Raw genomic sequence first — 21,513 nt, forward strand, 5'->3', positions numbered from 1 at the left:
TTTTACCCCAAGCTAGGCAATGCAACAACTCAACCGTTTCACTTATCACCATTTGAATTTTGCCAATGAGGACAACTTTACTTTAAACTAGTTTGGGAGATATGAGCCACAGGCCCCAATGATAATAGAACTAAAGTCTTTACAGGGATCAACCGTGGATCACAGATGCTCTAAATGTAACAGAAGTGTTCAACCTTCAGAAAATCTACAAGTATTTAAAGAGGTTGATGTGAGGAAATAATTAACTACTTAAGTCATGAACAACTTGAATAAAGATGCCAACTATTTTGGGGCATCATGAGAGAGATTAACTCAGCAAACCTTTTCACAGGATACATTTAACCTCGCCTCTGTAATCTATATTTTGTAAATAATTACTAACTCAGTCACTGAGTTATATTTGGAGTCCTTTGTTTGCTGCTATACACATAAAACAAGGTTGCATTATTCCAACATTAAAATATTTTTCTATTTCTGCGTATCATTTTGACACTTATGAAAATACAGGATGAGGATTAAACAAACTGTGACACAACCAGCAGCATTGGCATTGTCTGCTATGCAGACACACACAAAACATTAACACATCCTCTTGGAGAAAGGAAATCCATGAAAATATCAGCCACTGAGCATGTTAGGCTCTCTTTTTTTTCTTCGAATACTAGAAAAAAGCATATTCAAAGCTACAAATAACAGACTACACTTCATTTCATGCATCATATAAAATATTAGTTCTTTCTTTTTCATCATATATTTACATATTATATTACATATAATGTTCTGTACAGTAAAAGTTCAATCTACATGACATTCTTAAAAATATGTTCTGACCCATAATTACTTTGACATGAAAAACAACAATAGTCAAAAACACTAAAACAAACGTGCCATAGCTTGTTGTGCAGGGCTTCTTGAAGCTTGAACAGAGGCTCCAGTGAGTTGACTGGACATCTCTGCATAAAGTAACCCTGTGAGGGCGACTAGAGTGCTCACACTAAGCACAGGAGACAAGGGCCGGGGGAGGAGGAGATTATCTCAGTCCATTACAAGATTCCTGTCCCCCTCTCCATTACCTTCGGGAGGATACCTCGACCCAGCGAGTTCTGGGCCAAGCTGCGTGCCAGAGCCACTGTGTTCTCACTGTGCGCCTGGCCCTCGGGTCGATGTAACACGCTGCTCAGCAGTAAAGTGCAAGCAGCAACAGATCCTTTGGAAGGAAGACAAAGGCCACCCATTTAAGCCCCCCTCAGTCTCTGGGGCATGGTCTCACCACCACACTTCATCACAACTCCTAGGCAGACCCTCATTACCAACACACCCACACCTAGGTTTGGTTCACTCTGCTTCTGATTGGCTTGTGCCAGTTTAATGTGGCTGTGTGGTTGAGCGATCAGACAGGCTGTCTGCCCTGTGAGAAGCCAGTTGTTGTTGTTGTTGCTGTTGTTGTTGCTGGGGTGCTGCGGTGAAGGTTCCCTGCTGCTGCAATGGGAAGGCTGCCTGCAGGATTAGCTGGGTGGACTGGTTTCCATGAAGCAGCCGAGGAGCCTTAAGTAAAATTGTGTGGATAATGGGGATTTTAACCGGCGGTGCAATGTCCAAATCTTTACAAGTGTCTGGGTGTGGCCGTATTTATCAATGAACATGTGCTAATTTTGCTTCTCAACTCTGTTAAAGAGCATCTAATATGCAAATATGGCTCTTACCTGGAGGAACTGTGTTTGTTGTGGGGCTAGCTGGGCCTGTCCTGGTGGCATGGTTGTGGTTTGTGACTGTGGCTGTCCCTGATGGTCCTGTTGCTGTTGCTGTTGTGGTGGCTGCTGCGAAATGCTGATGGTCTGGGTCTGGCCCTGCTGAGGAGTGAAGGCCGTCACCACCTGTCCCATGAACATGGTTGTGGGGACCATGACTGCCCCGCATGCCATCGGACCAGTCACCAGCTTGGTAAGCAGCTGAGGACCAGCAGGGAACCTGCGACAGATACAAAAGGATAAGTTCCCTTTTTGTAAAACTAGACCTCATTAAAACATTGCCACACAAATCCTTAAATATGTATGTTTTAAATAGAAGCAAAATCCAAATTGATTCGAACTACTTTTTGCAGTCAACATCAAAGAGAATGGTGGGATTTCACAACAGAATTTAATGAAAATAATTATCTGGGTCTGTAGCTCTGGGTCTGTAGAACGAAGCCCTACAAGCAAACATGTGCTTTGGAGACAATGTGTACCTGATCTGAGCAGTGCGGTCCTGGGCAAATGTTGCCACTGCAGGAGTGTTAGGGACACTATTCTGGGGCAGGCTAGTGGTGATCTGGACCACATTGGCTGGGCTTTGCTGGGAGATCATCATGGTGTTGTAGAGAGATGTGGGCAACTGATTTTGCTGAGGTTGCAATGTAAGAGATGACCGCTGAAAACGAAATGCACCAAATCAGCCAGATGATTAATGTCGGTAGCATTGTGAGATGAGACAAAAGACAGGCAATATCAAACCAAAACCAAGCCAAGACTGAACTGGGTCAATGCATGTTTCTTTTTTAAGTTTACTAAATGAATGAAAAAGTAAAAAACAAAAGCTTGTAACAAACCTGTGATAGCACTGTGCTCTGTTCCCGCAGGAGTGTTTGCTGTTGAGGCTGTGGTTGCTGTTGAACAGTATGCTGTTGCTGCATGGCGCTCTGTAGAGACCCTGCAGAGACCACCTGTCCCTGCATGCTGAGGGTGCCCTCTTGCTGGACAGTATTCCCCTGGGCCATTTGTACAGAGCCTAAATTTAATACCCCAGTTCCCTGCTGTAAGAACATCTGCAACAATACACAGCAATTACTCAGGCCTTTTCTGTCTTTTTATTGGCAGGCAAACACATTGTGGCTCAATAAAACCCTAACATAATCATACTGGTCATAAATTTGTACGAATGAAACAGTTTTCCACACAATTACCACAACCAAATACAAACAGAAAATGTGCGATATATTGAGTAGAATAAAGACCAGTATACAATAACACCATGCTCCTATATACTCACATACTCATGTGCAGTGCTACTAGGTCTGACCTGTAGACTCTGTCCCTGTACTCTCTGCAGCTCCTCCTGGATCTGCCGGAGCTCATTCTGCTGTCGCTGGATGTTGGCCTCAATTATCCTGGTCCTCTGCTCCAGCTGCTCTTTCAGGTGATGCATGGCACCCAGCTGGCTCGAGAACTGCACCATGGTCTATCAAAGGCCAGGAGGAAGAGAGGATGATAAATAAAGGCCATTTAACCACGTGGTTGTAATAAGTGCAGCATGTGATAAGCAATTCATTACAGAGGTCTGCAGTGAGAGTGAATATGATGAATATCTGACCTGGCCACTCGACTGAATCTGCTGTTGTTGTGGTTGCTGTTGCAGCTGCTGCTGCTGCTGTTGTTGCTGTGATACCATGGATGGTGCCATGGTTTGAGTTGTATTCTGGGAGCTCATAGACTGCTGATGGACATGGTATAGAAACCAAAACAATAAGCCAATACAGGGAGGGAGGATGAGACACTATTCTCTGAATATTTTTATCAGAAATCTAATTTCACACAGCCCATTCACAATGCATCAGCAATCAAATTAAACTCATGCCATCTGTCCTTCTCCCTGACTAACCTGACTACTGATGGATGACCTTCGTTGTGATGTCATCTCAATGGCAGAGACAGATTGTCGTCCTGGTGTACTTCTATCTCCTTGAAGCTTGGTTTGTGATGCTGGTGGGGAAAACACAAACATGTAGCTGTGATTGAAAAATGAATAGTTGGTAAAGAAGACAGCAAAAAATCTGTCTGTTGGTTGTGTGTGTGCGTGTGTGTTGTGGATTCTTACAGGCTGGATCAGACACAGCAGTGTGGGAGGACTTGCGAGAGCTACGAGAGGAAGCAGAAGGCGTACGGCTGCGGTCAAAACGTTCCAGGGCCTCCTTAAGGCTGGAGGTGTTGAGCTGTGACTCTGAGCCAGAGTCCTGGGACTGCTGTGAGAGGGGTAGGGGTTGACAGTGATCACTTCCAGAAAAGCTAAAAAGTGACTGACTAATGCAAAATCATCCCCTGATAAAACAACAGTAAACATGCTGTCCCCAATGAATTATATAGTGATCCCCTGGCTTAATCCATAACAATTAAATAAGGAGTTATAACCTGCCTCCGCTTTTCAATGCTTTTTCCAAGGCAAAACACAATTTCCCCAATTTCTTAACCCGATCACCGAGGACAGCCTTGTTCAGATTGAAGAGATGCCCGCACTGATCGAATTTCTCAAGACTTGGTGTGAGTCCAAGTACAAGGGGAGTGGAATTTTGCTTGTTCAAAATTTAGAGGAATCAGGTGACATTTCATATTGATGTCCTTTGGGGAGTGCTATGACAAACGCTAATGGTTGAGTTTATTTGTTGTATACAGGGAAAGGCCCCTCTAAAATAATTGGATCATTTTAAAAAAGGCAGCCTTTCTGGATATTGAGATAATGGCAGTGGAATGTGCCAAAAACATATAAACCAGCTTTAAATATAAAAGGGTAGAGATTAATGCTCTAAGAGGTAAAAAAAAATAAATTCCAGATGAAGGAAACACATGTCTGTACCAACTTTCAAGATTCTAGAACAGGCGTGGGGAATCTTATCCAGAAAGGGCTAATGTGGGTGAAGGTTTTTGTTCCAAGCAGTTACACACCTGATCCCACTGATCAACCAGTAGAGTCTTAGCTGAGGAACTTGATTAGGGAACACAGATGTGTAATTGCTTGGTTGGAACAAAAACCTTCACCCACACTGGCCCTTTCTGGATAAGATTGCCCACTCCTGCTCTAGAAGCAATGATGCTAAAGTTATGCTTGTTTAAAGTTTGGGATCTTTTTTTCCTGTATAGGGTGCCATACTGTGCTAATCATTGATATTTTGCCAGAGTGCAGTGTCTGAATTAATCGTTCCCCAAGTTTTATCAAAATTGGACCGATGGTGTCTGAGATATCTCATGTGGTGGACAGATCCATAGTATCCCCATTCCCACCCCAATAAAAATCAAATATGACGCACACTCAACACAAGTCTCACCTTGTCGGCAATTATTTCTGGAGGCGATTCTTCAATGCCAAGCTCTCTGCGCTGCTCTGCTCTCACTTCTGCATAACTGGAGGCCAAAGATTGACAGTAAAATACATGTGCAGCCTAGGACCTTAAGCCCACATCAATGGGTTTTGATTGATCCATTCCCAACTGTTATATTGGGTCATGGATTCACGCATTTTCTGGCAGAACTACTACAGTCAAAATCCAAGAGGTATGTTTTTACTAATACCTGACAACAGTGTGTGTACAGACTATGAACTCAGGCCTCGAGTTCCACTGGTGGTAGGTGATGTAGTAGTGGGTCTGAAGCCAAATCCACTGCTGCCCTTTGGTGAGAAATCTGTAGTAGCAAGACTTTCCCTTGCCATACTGCATTACTGCAATGACAAAGGGAGAGAGAGCTGACTGACAGTCACAGTTCAGGGCATGAAGTTGAACTCAAAAGGTAGCTGATGATTCTTAACGCAACTCATTGAATGGATAACAGGTAGAACCATACTCACAGTGTTCATGACATTTGGCCAGTGTCTCCAGGTCATCTACATGGTAGTAATCATATCCTGATGTACCAAGTACCTCAAATGGCAGATAGCCTATAATGGGCGGCGCTCTGAAATCAAACCAATTAGAGATGTTAATCACTGGAAAATTCACCAAAGCCTCCTCTCTGGAGTATTGTTAATAGGCACAGATTGTCCTGTGTGTGAATCTAGTTAATATGCTATTAGGAAGAGGCTAACTACAATAGTTTCCACAGCAATTTATTTTAAATTAAATTAAGCAGGGAAGAACCAACTGTTCTAATGTTGTTCCCAATGGATTGAAGGGAGTCTCCAACAGGAAGCAATGAGCTCCATTGTACCCAACAGACTGAAGGGAGTCTCCAACAAGGAGCAATGAGGTCCATTCACCCAGAGACATTACAGCTGAATTCTAAATACTGACAAATTAACATTGCTATGAGTACCAGCAGGTTAATCGTTGATCCTAATCTGGCTAAAAGCTATGAACAGAAAAATGTATGCACACAAACAGCAGACCACCAAAGTCTAATTTGAGCTTGCCGGGAAATGTACAGTTAAATCAAAAAGCGAAGCAGTAAAATCATTAACATGAGTGGCTATTTACAAATAATAGATCTTTACCTGTGATCCAAGAAGAGAAATTTCCATTCTAAGCTATGTCTAGAGGTGAACTCCTCATTGGGCTCTTCTATAGTACACATCTCCTGTGTTTGTGAGGGGCAGGGAAATTATGCAAGTCATTCACAAATCTCCAAAGATAAATAATTTACAAATCAAGAATGATTTCACTTTTTACACCTCTAAGCATGAAGCTTGTTTGTCAATGTGCCAAAGTATAGACCGCTACATAAACAGCACTTGATTCTTACCTTGATAAACTGTGGTTTGGCAAGCCTCACGGTTGCTATGAAACAGACTCTGTCCTCAAAGGCCGACTGAAGTGATCGCTGGATCACTCCTTCAAAACCATTTCGGGCACAGTTAGGCACTAGAAGAAAACAGGGCAAAAGAAAAAATAAACCTTTCACAGGCAGCAGGCCAGAGAAACTTGAGGCACAGAAACTTGACCATGTGTGACTCACCATTATTCAGGGACTTGAAGTTTCCGATGAACTTAACATATTCGTATATTGGGGGCTGTTTGGGGTCGACTGTCCCTCTGAGCATGTGGCAACAGAATTCTAACTGATTTTTTGCTGAAAACAAATGAATTACTGTGTTAATAAACAGAGGGTAGATCGACTTACAGGGGAAAATGAAAATGATAGGCCAAAAAATGACTTCCACTTAAAACGCTGAGGTACTTACTTTTCAAAAACTCAGGCGTTAATGTCTCTCCCTCCAGTATGTGAGAGGAAAGAGCCTTGTACACATCTGAATGCTCCCCCATTGGCAGAAAGTTCAATAGGTTCTGATCAACCAGGTCAGACTTAAACACACAAATGGGACCTTGAACATGACAACATCTAATGGACAGCTGCAGCTTCCTCAAAACTGCATGGCCAATAGGTATGCTTACTGATACGTGTACACTGTTAATACATTATTCAATAAAATCTGTTTCAGAACATAAATTATGTGATGATCATTTCAGCTTCCCTTTACTCCCTGGTTACTTACTCATAAGGTTTAGGTTTGAAGGGGCTATATACAGACTCACAGTGTCATTAATTTTTGGACCTTGAGGACAACATACTCACAGGTAAATGTTCTAGTAGGGATGTCACACTCTCAGAGACGTAGATTATATTTCCATCAGTCATAATAGCAAGGAAGAATCCATCTAATGCCTGATGGAGACACATTTCACAGTTTCACTTTTCCCTACTATCTGTAAATGACAAGAACAGTTGACACAAAAAAAACTCCATCCCTTTTAAGATTTTGCTATCTTACCTCCAACATCAGCTGGGTGAACTCTTCGTTACTAAGGAAAGGAGGCTTCCAGTCTTGTCTGATCTCACTTGACTCAGACTGAGCAGTGATTTCTGATGGAGGGACAGAGATAAAACATGCCAGGGTACTTAAACAAAAAACAAGTGAGTTCTTTCTGGGAGTCGTGAGAGTTTCCTACCTTTATGCTTTTGCAAGAAGTCAATGCTCTTCTGCAAGATAGTGGACTTGTCCATCTTCCGGGTGTTGCCCGGTAACATGGTGCCCAGTTCCTTGATGAGGACATTGAACTGGTCTCTGCGTTTCTTCTCAGACTTGTTGCGGGACACACTGTGAGATGACACATGAGGAATAAAAATAGCAATTCACGGCAATATGATTAAATAATGTTTGAAAGTAGGTCAGTTTCCCAAATATTACTGTTGTTTTCTATCTAATGAATTTGCAGTGTTATTGAGGCCAAGTTTCTTCCCGTCATTAAAAATATGATTTTCTATGCTACAGTGAAAATGTTTAAACATCCTTTTCTGATTGAAAGCTGTAAGGACCTAACCGTTTTGCCTTGTCTTTCTCATCTTCTTCCATTAACCCATCAAAGATACTGCTGTCATCCCTGCAGAGAAAACAAACCACCATTTGGACTAGATCCTTCTATAATCACATCACAATAAAAATTCAGTAACACAGCAACAGTGTAGTGCAGTATCTAATACTCAAATAATGCCATTCATAAAGCAAATTTAGGTCTGTCAAGGGTCATCACCAAAGTTGCTGTCATATCAAAGTGCTCTACATGCTTCAAACGAACTAGTTTGCATGACTCCCATCATACCTTTTCCAAATGGCTTAAGTTGAAGGTGGGGTGAGAAGCTGTTTGTCATAGAGACGGGTGGGTTTTATTTTTTTAAACAGGAAGTGTTTGTAATATCTAACAAAGAGTCAAACAAATGGGGATAAAGTCAAACAGTTTTTCCTTGAAGCTATTTATGGTGAACGGACACCACAACACAGCCACAAAAGTAGTTTGTAAGAAATGAACAGATAGTTTAGAAGTTTCAGATCACTCGAAACCCTGCCCATTTTCACACTTAAGTACACCTGGCCAATAAGAATGTGGGCGTAGACTTGAGAATGTCGGTTTCAGAAAGCTAAGGGAAACATTCAAATGCGGCCCCCCCACCCTCCCCAATCTCAACGTCTAAAAGGAGCTTTCCGATGCCATCCAACATTCCTCATCAGCACTTTTTTTTTTAAGCATGCAGCAGCCCTAAGGCTCATTTATCCATTTCTGGTTTAAACGAGACACATCACTCTCAAAACAAACCCAGCTAGCAGCTGATTCAATCACAGTTAGCCCGTAGCTGGAATGGGTCCTTTGTTCACTGCCTCGATTGGTATTTAGGCAGAGAGGGGATGAGTCTCCTCCATCTCAGCACAGAACCTTTGCTTAACAAGCTGATTTTAAATGTTGTCAGTAAAGTTATGGATTAAACAATACAAAGTGCCTGCAAAAGATGCTTTTTTTCCTGCAATTACCAACAAGCCAAAGTGATACTGCAGTCACAACAGATATGAGATTATTTAGCCCCAGGGAGACTCTGCTTTTATGGGTGCATATGTATGCGAAAGTAAAAAGAGTATGTGCCTTTGCCCTTAGAGCATATGGCAATGTGCATATTTAGCCTTTCCTAAAGGAAGGACTAGTAACAAGACCATCACATTTCAGCCATCTATGACTAACTCAGCCACTGAGGATGCACAAGCCAGTGTATTCTTAGTGCCAGTCCCAAGCACGGATAAATGGGGGAGGGGGGTTGTGTCAGGAAGGGCATCTGGCGTAAAACCTTTGCCAAATCAAATATGCGCATCATAAATCAAATTTTCCATACCAGATCAGTCGAGGCCTGCCTGGGTTACCAATAACTGCCACCAGTACTGTTGGCCAGCAGGGTGCTGGTGCTACTGTGCTATGCTACTGTTGAGCGAAAGAGAAGGAGAGGGGGAAGGCATGTCCAGAGGCAGTGGGAGAGGAAGAAGGGTAAGAGTGTGGAGGTAAGAGTCAGAACTTTGAATGGTGGCACTATGACTGGTAAAGGGGGAGAGCCTGTCTGATATGATGAAGAGAAGAAAGGTAGATATACTGTGTATGCAAGAGACCAGGTGGAAGGGGAGTAAGGCCAGGAGCATCGGAGGTGGGATCAAACTCTTCTACCATGGTGTGAATGGGAGGAGAAATGGGGTAGGGGTAATTCTGAAGGAAGAGTATGTCAAGAGTGTGTTGGAGATGAACAGAATGTCGGACAGAGTGATGAGTATGAAGCTGGAAATCGAAGGCATATTGATGAATGTTATCAGTGCATATGCCCCGCAAGTTGGGTGTGAGATGGAAGAGAAAGAAGAATTCTAGAGTGATGTTGGATGAAGTGGTGGAGAGGGTACCCAAGGAGGAGAGAGTGGTGATTGGAGCAGACTTCAATGGGAATTTTGGTGACGGGAGCAGAGGGGATGAGGAGGTGATGGACAGGTATGGTGTCAAGCAGAGGAATGTGGAAGGACAGACGGTGGTACATTTTGTGAAAAGGATGGAAATGGCTGTGGTGATTACATATTTCAAGAAGAGGGAGGAACACAGCGTGACGTGTAAGAGTGGAAGAAAGTTCACACAGGTGGACTATATCTTATGTAAGAGGCGCGATCTGAAAGGGTTTGGAGACTGCAAGGTAGTGACAGGGGCAAGCGTAGCTAGGAAGCATCGATGGTGGTCTGTAGGATGACTTTGGTGACCAAGAAGAGGAGGAGAGTGAAGGCAGAGCCAAGGATCAAATGGTGGAAGTTGAAGAAGGAAGACTGTTGTGTGGAGTTCAGGGAGGAGTTAAGACAGGCACTGGGTGGTAGTGAAGAGTTGCCAGATGGCTGGGCAACCACTGCAGAAATTGTGAGGGAGACAGCTAGGAAGGTATTTGGCGTGTCATCTGGACAGAAGAAGGAAGATAAGGGGTCTTGGTGGTGGAATGAGGAAGTATACAGAGAAAGAGTTTGGCAAAGAAGAAGTGGGATAGTCAGAGAGATGAAGAAAGTAAAAAAGAGTACAAGGAGATGTGGCGTAAAGTGAAGAGAGAGGTGGCAAAGGAAAAGGAAAAGGCGTATGGAGAGTTGTATGAGAGGTTAGACACTAAGGGAGGAGAAAAGGACTTGCACCAATTGGCTAGACAGAGGGACCGAGCTGGCTAGACAGAGGGACCGAGCTGGGAAGGATGTGCAGCAGGTTAGGGCAATCAAGGATAGAGATGGAATTGTGCTGACAAATGAGGAGAGTGTTTTGAGAAGGTGAAGGAGTACTTTGAGGGGCTGAAGAATGAAGAAAATGAGAGAGAAAGAAAATTGGATGAGGTGGGGATAGTGAATCAGGAAGTGCGGCGGATTAGCAAGGAGGAAGTGAGGGCAGCTATGAAGATGATGAAGAGTAGAAAGGCGGTTGGTCCAGATGACATACCTGTGGAGGCATGGAGGTGTTTAGGGGAGATGGCAGTGGAGTTTTTAACTAGATTGTTTAACACAATCTTGGAAAGTGACAGGTTGCCTGAGGAGTGGAGAAGAAGCATACTGGTACCAATTTTCAAGAATAAGGGTGATGTGCAGAACTGTAGCAACTACAGAGGTATAAAGTTGATCAGCCACAGCATGAAGTTATGGGAAAAAGTCATAGAAGCTAGGCTAAGAGGAGAGGTGATGATTAGCAAGCAGCAGTATGATTTCATGCCACGAAAGAGCACTACAGATGCGATGCTTGCTTTGAGAATGTTGATGGAGAAGTATAGAGAAGGTCAGAAAGCGTTATATTGTGTCTGCGGATTTAGAGAAAGCATATGACAGGGTGCTGAGAGAGGAGGTGTGGTATTGTATGAGGAAGTCGGGAGTGGCAGAGAAGTATGTAGGAGTGGTGCAGGATATGTATGAAGGCAGGAGGCGGAACTGGAGGTGGCAGAGTTGAAGATGTTAAGATTTTCATCGTGAGTGACAAAGATGGACAGGATTAGGAACTAGTATGTTAGAGGGACAGCTCAGGTTGGATGGTTTGGAGACAAAGCAGGAGAGGCAAGATTGAGATGGTTTGGACTAGGGCAGTCAAACTTGGCCAAAAATGGCATTTGATTATTCCTTCTAAAAAAGACAGGTTCGAACCCATTCAAATATATTTTGCGCATTATGTCCATAAGAGGGCAAACCAATACGAGAGACATAACTACTTGTATAGGTATATTTATTTCAATGTAAACATGTCTTTTAAAAGCTCCACATACATACCTACACATTACAAAATAAACAAATAAATAATGTCCTATACCATAAAACTTCAATTAAAGACCATAGACATCTCTCTCTCTCTCTCTTTGTGCTAGAGTGAGAAATGAGAATGCGCTGTCTCTCAGAGCGAGATGAATGATTCATAATTGATGTGTTATTCGATAGCCTAATTTTTATACAGATTAGGTAATATTCATACTGGTTTAAATAAACAATTTGATTGTATTTTTCCATCTTTGCTGAGCAAGAGTTTTGTGCAAAAGGAATTAAACGTCCCGTAGCTGTAACTGTACCTTACATAGCTTCCATACGACATTATCTTGAGGTTCCACAAATTTTCCGTTTACTGACCAAAATCCGAAGGATTCCAGATGGGGCTTTTTAGATTGTTCAGAGTGAAAATCACTCTCTCTGCGGCTGAGCTGGATTGTGAACTCTCTACCATCTTTACCACATGGTTGTTGTTGAATTATTCGCTCATTTCAGCTTGACCTAAATTTCATTTTCAACCGATGAAAGTGACATTGTGTGACTCCTGTCTGTCATGCAGCATATTCAGTGCAGCGGCCAAAGCCCTTGCGAGAATTCATGAGGCAGACAGCCATGATAGTGCTGCTTTTTTTTCCACAAATTAATATTCATTTTCACACTCGAATGTTTGGGTTTTTTTCCCCAATTCGATTATATATTCGAATTTGGAATATTCATTGACAGCCCAACTTTGGACATGTGTGGAGGAGAGATGCTGGGTATATTGGGAGAAGGATGCTGAATATGGAGCTGCCAGGGAAGAAGAAGTTTATGGATGTGGTGAAGGAGGACATGCAGGTGGCTGGTGTGACAGAGGAAGATGCAGAGGACAGGAAGAGATGGAAACAGATGATCCACTGTGGCGGCCCCTAACGGGAACAGCTGAAAGTAGTAGTAGTAGTAGTAGTAGTAGTAGTAGTAGTAGTAGTAGTAGTAGGCATTAAATTAACTGAACTGCATGTAGAGCTAGTCAGTAATTCAATATCATCTTTTATCGTCTATCAATGGTATCGAGATGAAACTCAGAATTTGTCATGTCGTAACACACTTTTTCATCTAAAGATAATGAGAATCTATTGCCTAAAATGTCTCACAAGATTATGGAATTATTAGGAAAGCTACTGACTTTGACTATCACGTTGGTCAACAACAGGGGGCAACTCTGAGAATGGTAGAATTACAATTTCATCATTTCCCAGTCAGATAGCTCAAATCTGTCAAAACAAATGTGTTCCTCATCCCCATAAACCTAAAAGCATGTTCAATTTCATATTAACTCCTTCCAAAAATATTGCAATAACATTTTAAGGAACTAAAGAATAAATGGTTTGCACATTCATAAGATATGATAGGATCATAGAGCAAATGACAAAAGAAAACCCTGTCAGATTGTTTGTGCTCCAAGAGTGTGATGAATTGTGGAAATGTGATGCAGTATTTTGAAAAAGAACTCCATGATATCCCTCTTTTAAAAATAAAGCTTTAAAGATGGACACCGCAAAAAGTAAGACATACAGTCTCATTTTAAATGGGGAAAAAAGACCATTTCAAGTGGTGTGCACCATGTTGTATGCCGTGTGGTTTCAAATCAGCAACACACAGGCACCACACATAGTATGTGTGATGCCACATATGGTGTGATTGGTAAGCTGATATCCAAAATTTAAGGGGTGATTGTGAACTAATTGGTTGACATTTTTTCTCCCTGTTAAAGACTTTTTTTAGGGAGTTGTTCCTTACCCGATGCAAGGGTCTAAAGACAGGATGTGTTGCTGTAAAGCCTACTGAGGCAAATTTGTAATTTTTGATATTGGGCTATACAAATAAAATTGACTTGACTTGACATCGACCATCTCACAGAGGGAAATAAGTGCACCCAGTCATTCCGTTTCTGTTTTACCTACTTTGACTGTGTGGCCTGCTCTCGTTACATAACTTTATATTTACAATGTTAGGGGTTAAGCGGTTAAGTTTAGGAGTAGTGCCTTTCCTAGATGGCCTTTCGTGGTGTCCCAGACTGGTCTCCATACACCCCAGCATCATGTGCAGTGCAAAATATAGCCTCTCCATGATGAATGACCATCCGTGCATGGTGAAGATCCACACCCTCCTCGCGGTAATCCTGTTAACGTTGTCAGGAGACAACAGAGCAAAACACGGCGAATCTAGAGGAGTAAACCTCGATAATAAATCATGCTATTCCTATGGGTAGCAGTAGTTCTAGGGGCATTCATCGATAGACTGATCTTATGGACTGGGGGACATCGTGGCTATGCAGATGATCAATGCATCTTGACAATGGAAAGGCACAAAATCTGCAGTTAGCGGAGAACCATAGAACTGCATGTGGAGTAGTGCCCCACGCTTTAAACAAACATGCGCAACCGAAACCTTATAAGGGGCATCCTGACGGATGGCCTAGGTGAGGTGAGGAGGTACAATGTCAGTTAGTTTGACATCAGTACGCAATATGACAAAATGGTCCTGGTGAGCATGCCAGGACTTTATGCTGGAGTCACACACAGCCTTTGCGCAACACTTCTATGGCTAATATAGTATTTCCACTCCACTGAGAAGCCTGTCACTTTTTTCACCTCTGATTCCATTTGGTGTTTCAGTATAGTGTATAGCACAATACATGTGTTGTCATTGATATATCTTTCTGTTGTCAGATAACTGCGTAGATATCAAAAAGTGACTTGATCGAGAGATCTATTTCACAAGCATGACAGACGTGTGTCTGTCATGTGATTACTGTGTGTAATCAAAAATGATTCCACCATGGCCTCAAGGCATGCTATGGCTCCGAACATTGACACATTCCATAAAAATGTGGGCGGCACAGTGACACAGTGGTTAGCACAGTAACCTCAAAGCAAGAAGGTCGCGGGTCGTCCTCTGTGTGGAGTTTGCATATTTTCCCTGTGTCTGCATGGGTTTCCTGCGGGTGCTCCTGTTTCCTCCCACAGTCCAAAGACATGTAGGTCAGGTGAAACGGCCATACAAAGTTGTCCATAGGTGTGTGTGTGTGTGGGGAGGGGGGGTGTGATGGCCTGGCAGCCTGTCCAGAGTGTCTCCCCGCCTGTCGTCCAATGACTGCTGGGATAGGCTCAGGCATCCTTGTGACCATGTGTAGGATAAGCGATTTGGATAATGGATGGATGGATAAAAATGTAGAATTTTTAGTCAGACTGCTCCATTTTACAAACAGTAATGCAGGAAATACACTGCATTACCAGTTTATTAGGTACACCTATCCTACTAGCGTGTTGCACCTCCTTTGGCCTTCAAGACAGCATGAATTCATCTTGGCATGGATTCTACAAGATGCTGGATGCTTTGTGCAAGAATATTTTACCATGTGGAAATGAATGCATTGTGCAGCTGCTGCAAATTAGACAGCTGCAGTCTTGCTGTGAACAGCCCTTTCCACCTCATCCCAAAGATGCTCGATAGGGTTGAGATTCAGAGACTGTGCAGGCCACTAAGGCAACAAAAACTCCTTGTCATGCTCATATGTACATGACGATACATGCCTTGTGACAATGGTGCATTACCACACTTGAAGTGTCCATCCGAGTGTGGATAAACTGTTGTCATAAAGAGATGAACTTGGTCAGCAACAATGTTAAGATATACCGTGCTGTTCAGACATTATTCAATGGGTATCAGGGCTCCTAATGTGTGCCACTGTGCCAGGGAAATATTTCCCCACACCATCACACTGGCCTGTACTACTGACACCAAACAGAATGGCTCCATGGCTCATGTTGCTTGCGCCAAATTCTGATCCATCAATCAGCATGATGCAAAAGGAACCTGGATTCATCCAACCAGGTGACTTTTTTTCCGCTTCTCAACTGTCCAGTTTTGATGTTCCTGTGCCCACTGGAGATATGGCTTCTTGTTCTTTGCTGACAACATCAGCACCTGACATGGTCTTCAACTGTTGTAGCCAATTCGAGACACAGTCCGATAAGTGGTTCGTTCTGAGATGACATTCCGCAAGCCTTTTTTTTTTTTTTGGGGTGGGGGGGTTCCGATTTTTCCCCCTTTTTCTCCAGCCAATTACCCCATTCTTCCAAGCCATCCTGATCTCTGCTCCACCCCCTCTGCTGATCCAGAAAGGGCTGTAGACGACCACATGCCTCCTCTGATACATGTGGCCTGTCTGTTGGCTTGCATGATTCTCGCCATTCTCCTTTGACCCTTCTGATCCACAAGCTGTTTTCGTCCACAGTATTACAGATCACTGGCAATTTTTTGCTTTATGCACCATATTCGGTAAACCCTTGAAGAGGTTGTGAGTGAAAAGCTCAGGATGACAGCAGTTTTGGAAATGCTCGAACATACACACCTATTGGCAACTACCATGCCACATTCAAAATCTCTAAGGTCACTCTTTTTGCTTATTCTAGCACTCAGATTGCACAGTAACTGATGCTAAAAATGCTGGTCCGCCTAATTTATACTGCACACGCAGTCATGTGACATATGTACCATTTGTGTGAAAGTGTGTGTGTGTGTGTGGGGGGGGGGTGTTCCTAACTGGCCTACATTATGAGGCTTCAAAGCGATCTAAAGGGCTACTAGAGGACACTGTCATCACCGAAACGTCGGAGTACAACATAATTCTGAGTTTCCAGAAAGCACAATATCAACTTTTTCCTCTGGCAACTTTGTTAGCTGTGTTCTGTGTCACTTGCTCTGTGCTATCTTGACAAAGAGGACAAGAGACAAAATGATTTGGTTACTACCGTTAAGCAAAATATTAGCCATGATATTGATGTTTACGAATACTAAATGCAAAAAAACTGGCAAACATAACTTAAAACACACTATTTAATAAGACTAAATTAAGCACATCAATGAGATTGGAACTCGAGTCTCTCACATCACTGTCCATCGTTTTACCACCACACCAACTTGACACCACGTATTTATCTAGTCGCTACTAATTTGTTTTATGAATATGACAATGCAATGTGCAATTAAATCGATCCCCCCTCCCCCGGTGATTAATTTCTTCAAAATGATTAGGGGAATGGTGTTTAAAAGATGGGAAATGCAGACCATCAATGCACTTGTAGTCACAGCCTGTGTCCCATTGTAACAGGAAACAGGCTACTAGACGTCCCCCATGGTGTGGCCTTTTACTGTTCAACACTCATGCCACTGTTGCACTTTCTAGTTCCTGGTAATTTAGTGGTCACTCTAAAGCTCACTAGCCAATGGGGATGTATCCCTGTTAAACTCGACCACATGAGAGGTTTGCCTCAGAATCGAAAGCGAAAATTCTGCTCGTATAGATGAAAAAGCTGGCATCGTAAAACATCCATCCATTCCATCCATTATCCAAACTGCTTATCCTTTCTCAGGGTCACAGGGATGCTGGAGCCTATCCCAGTATTCATTGGGCGGCAAGCGAGGAGACACCCTGGACAAGCCGCCAGGCCATCACAGGGCACGCGCACACACACACACACACACACACACACACACCTAGGAACAATTTAGTACGGTCAATTCCCCTGACCTACATGTGTTTGGATTGATGCAGAAACATTGATTTTTTTTTTATATGTAAGCAGATAGTGTGATATATATCAATATTACATCAAATTCCCTATGATTATAGTGATAACAACATTTGCCATATTGGCCAGCAATAACTGCATGGAACCCATAAGTATGCAACCATCTCTTTATTTTTGGAACTTGTTTATGGTCTTAGCGTCTGCAGCTCAAACAACTGTGTGCTTTTTTCTTTTTTTTCTTCTGAAGTATGCTCTTTTTCTATTTAGTCATCAGTCCTCTGAGGCCAAACAGATTTTTCAGCCTCCCCGTCACACTCAGAGCTCGGTCACGTTCCCTCATTTCCTCCTGCTAAACACTTGCAAGTCTCTATAAAACATATCAGCTATTCTGGGTAAATGTCAGTATGAATTATAACTTAAGTTTCATGTAGTTGCATGCTTTTCTGTTTCTGTTTCACTTGTTTTTTCTGCATGAGACAATGTCTCATCAAGATGCATTTTTTAGATAGTCTGAATTTGATCTGAATTTGTCCGTGTGCTAGAGCCTTTCTCATCAAGATGCATTTTTTTTAGATAGTCTGAATGTGATCTGAATTTGTCTGTGCTGGAGCCTTTTCCTCAGAATGTTGCCTCTTTGTATGAGTTAACAATTATGCTCACCGTAGCAATCTATCTGTGAACATCAAATAAAAAGAAGCTCTAGAGATCAAACAACAAATCCTATTCAGTCATATTGAAATGAAAGTACACACGGTAGGCGCATTCCATCCACATCCAAACACATGAAACAGGGTAGTGGAATACATCTCTTCAAGTCTGGCTAATCATCCACACTAATGGTGTTTGTCTTTAAAAAGAGCAGGAATGAGTGTCAACTGAGACAATCTTTCTGCTTTCATTCCTCTTTCACAAGGCTACATTTTTGTCAAAGAGACTATAAATTATCCATGTCAAATGAGACCAACTCCAATCACTGGTTCACCTTATCATGGCTACAGCCAATCATGAGCCCGAGCTTTGCGTATCCTAGCATTAATGCATCTGAAAATTCTGACCCCCGCCTTAAAGGTATCAAATGGCATTCCGTTATTTGTAAACAATGGCAGACAGAGTTCATGCCTGCAGATACAAAGCAAGACAAAAACAAGTCAAGAAAAAACCCTCCATTGACAGATGGCTAATCATTAATATCAATAGTGGTGGCAGTCATTGAAAAAAACTTTACACTTTGATGTAAACAACAGCCATAAACTAGGCGTGGTATTTTAAGGCCTTTGATCAATACTTTTCATTTCACTTAGCCAAGTAAACCCTCTTGACGTGAGGTCATGGTCTCCACTCTGCTGGCTGTCATCTTAGTGCTGCTCTAATGAGTGCAGAGAGTGCTAGCAGCAGGGCCACCAAAGCCCCAAGCCCTCAGGCCCCAAGGCACACACAGCAAGAACCAAAATACCTCACACACAAAATGGAAGTGTACAGTGCTGCATGCTAAACCATGACTTTAGAGCAGGAGATAGTAGGCTGACTGAAGACACAAAAACATTTCAACTGTCACTCAGCCGCCATGCCTATAAAAACTCAAGATTGGAAAGACCAACTCTGCACTCTGCCTACAAAAGGTGGACCAACATGAGCATTAAAATAATAATCTAAAAAACTTATTTTAATGGAAATTTCGAGCCAAGTAATCAAACCCGTCAAACAAACATTCTGATTGTGCTGATAATTTCACTAAAGCATGGCTAGCGGTGCTTTGCTAACCAAGGAGCTCGATGTCTTTTTTTTTCTATTCTTAAAAAGATAGTACATAATATGAGTTACTACGAGGCACCACCTTGTACCTAGCTGCATCATAATCATACCGTATAGAACAAACACCCTAATAGACAAAATTGCTATGACACAAGTTAGCCTGTTACCATAGTGACTGAAGGCTATAAATAGCCATAGACTCCCAAGTTTCATGGTGATGCAAAATTGAAACAGTTAGTTATTAACCCAAAAAGTCATAATTCAACTTTATGCCATGGGCAGCAAAGTTAATGAATTCTTTCGACTTACCGGTCAATGCTGGAGGTCATTTTGTTTCCTGTTCAAGGTCGCAGTGGTTGAGAGGGGCCTTTTAATCGTGAGGTAGACATTTGTGAATGAACCTTGAAGAAAAAGAGATCAAAATGACCCTGCTTGAAACAGCTCCTCCAGTACCAGCCAATGTAAAAAAAAAAAAACAAACAAAAAAAACTGACATTGGACATTGAAGAGGTGAACGAGCCTCATCCTTACATACAGTACCTCCAGTACAGCCAGTCTTTTGAGGGGACAAGGAACGTAGTACAGAATGAAGGTAGAGTCGGGGTGGAGACACTGTGGTGACAACAGAGATCTGCAAGCCTTGGAGGCAAGTCAGTGAGGTTGTCCTGGGTCAGAGGGTAGGATGCCGCCAGAGGGTCTTTGTTGAGCTGAGTGTCCCGCCTGCTTTGGATGTGGATATAGCACATGGCAGCAACATCTGCATCTATAAAAGGTTAAAGAATAAAGTAGAAATAACAAGCTATGATTCATATCATAGGGACATTAAAAGATGGATAAAAGATAAAATTCTGGTCTTTTATATTCCTTGAAAACTCTCTATTACTTGAATTAAGTGCTTAATGAGAAAAATCTTGTTCTCCGCTCATCCTGAGCTCACATTTTACTATACTTAACAATGAATATACCACTAAGTAGGAATGAGCAATACATTGATATTATATTGATATCATGATATAAAACTCGATACCTGGGATTTTCAATATCATAATATTGTGTATGAAAGGCTGCATTACAGTAAAGAGATGCGGTTTTATTAACTTATTAGATTGTTCTCGCTGTTATATTATTTGTCTTTACCTGTTTGGACATCATATCCACTTTAATAATGAGTGTTTATCAAAAATGTCATTGTGCAAATATTTTGTGAGAGCACCAAAGGTCATCTCTACAATATCGTCAATATCATCAATATCAAGGTATTCGGTCAAAAATATGGTGATATTTGATTTTTTCCATATCGCCCAGCCCTACCACTGAGATCATAATTTCAATCAAGCCAAATCAGGGTCTATCTTTGAACTAAATTTAACAGTGACTACAACAGGCCTAAAATCTACTTTGTCCCTGCGGGTTTAGCCAGCCCATTAATTCAAAAAGGAGCAATAGTCATCTATCAGGCTCAGAACCACTGCATGGCCTTATGATTTAGCAAGAAAGTATTTAAACAGACAGTTATTTATGAGCTGATATCTAGGCAGGGAAACATGCTTACCATTTACATTGTCATTGTGAAGACGAGTCTTATTTCCTCTTGAACCTGATGAATAGAAAGATGGTAAAAATGTGACCTTCTGTTCTTGACATCATTCATTTCAGTATCTTTAGCACTGTGACCCCATTTACAACTGATATTATCGTGCAATCTTCAGCCAGAAAAGTTGTCTGGATAAGGAAAACTGCATGTAAATGCAAGGTGTAAATGCATATAGCACACATTGTGGTCGGAACTTGATCAGATCGGTCAGACAGCAAGGGTAGCTTGTGGTCTCACTGTGATCAGATCTTCACCAGAGACAGCTAGTTGTGAATGCAATGCACACAGTGTGCTCACATTGATGAGACAAAAGCATCCAGGAGGTAGAAACATCATTCTCAAAACCAGTAGTTAAATTTATTTTAGCTCATTTTGAAGGTTTCCATTTACTTAGACTCACAGAACATTGGCATGAACCACTCCCATTATGGTAAACAAATCACTGTACACAGTAGTTACAAATATGACTGCAGCAAAACTTTCTGTTTTTGATGCCTCCGAGTCATTAAAATTACTCCTTCAAGGAAAACCTTTGACTTTTTTTTTGGACAATAGACAGACTTTCCACTTTCCCACCCACTCGGTCTCTTTGCATAGTGTATGTGAAAAATTAGATCTGATCGCAAGGACAGAATGCAGATGATGAGAACACATATACCAGGTGTACATGCAAAAGAGTGTGATCGCTCATTATCCAGATAACATATCCGGATACTGGTCACAGGGTAATACTAAGTCAGGGTTTCCACTCTAAGTCAACGTCAAATTCTCTTGACTTTTCTCTGACTT

The 21,513-nt window shown here is 42.1% G+C and overlaps 1 protein-coding gene across 1 annotated transcript; it reads right to left on the minus strand.

Moving 5' to 3' along the window:
- Positions 1 to 1,065: 1,065 nt before the first annotated feature.
- Positions 1,066 to 19,831, minus strand: clocka (clock circadian regulator a). Its single transcript, XM_056275960.1, has 21 exons — positions 19,662 to 19,831; positions 19,440 to 19,531; positions 8,060 to 8,119; positions 7,688 to 7,836; positions 7,510 to 7,601; positions 7,314 to 7,403; positions 6,922 to 7,042; positions 6,696 to 6,809; positions 6,483 to 6,601; positions 6,235 to 6,317; positions 5,593 to 5,699; positions 5,319 to 5,466; positions 5,075 to 5,150; positions 3,853 to 3,997; positions 3,637 to 3,737; positions 3,349 to 3,471; positions 3,058 to 3,216; positions 2,588 to 2,803; positions 2,228 to 2,409; positions 1,704 to 1,968; positions 1,066 to 1,545 (listed from the first exon to the last, which is right to left on the minus strand). The coding sequence occupies exons 2-21, from the start codon at positions 19,457 to 19,459 to the stop codon at positions 1,366 to 1,368; spliced, it is 2,550 nt and encodes an 849-aa protein (XP_056131935.1). The 5' UTR covers positions 19,460 to 19,531; positions 19,662 to 19,831; the 3' UTR covers positions 1,066 to 1,365.
- Between the last annotated feature and the right edge of the window lie 1,682 nt (positions 19,832 to 21,513).

The sequence above is a fragment of the Lampris incognitus genome, chromosome 3 (assembly GCF_029633865.1).
Source record: "Lampris incognitus isolate fLamInc1 chromosome 3, fLamInc1.hap2, whole genome shotgun sequence".
NCBI classification, from domain to species: domain Eukaryota; kingdom Metazoa; phylum Chordata; class Actinopteri; order Lampriformes; family Lampridae; genus Lampris; species Lampris incognitus.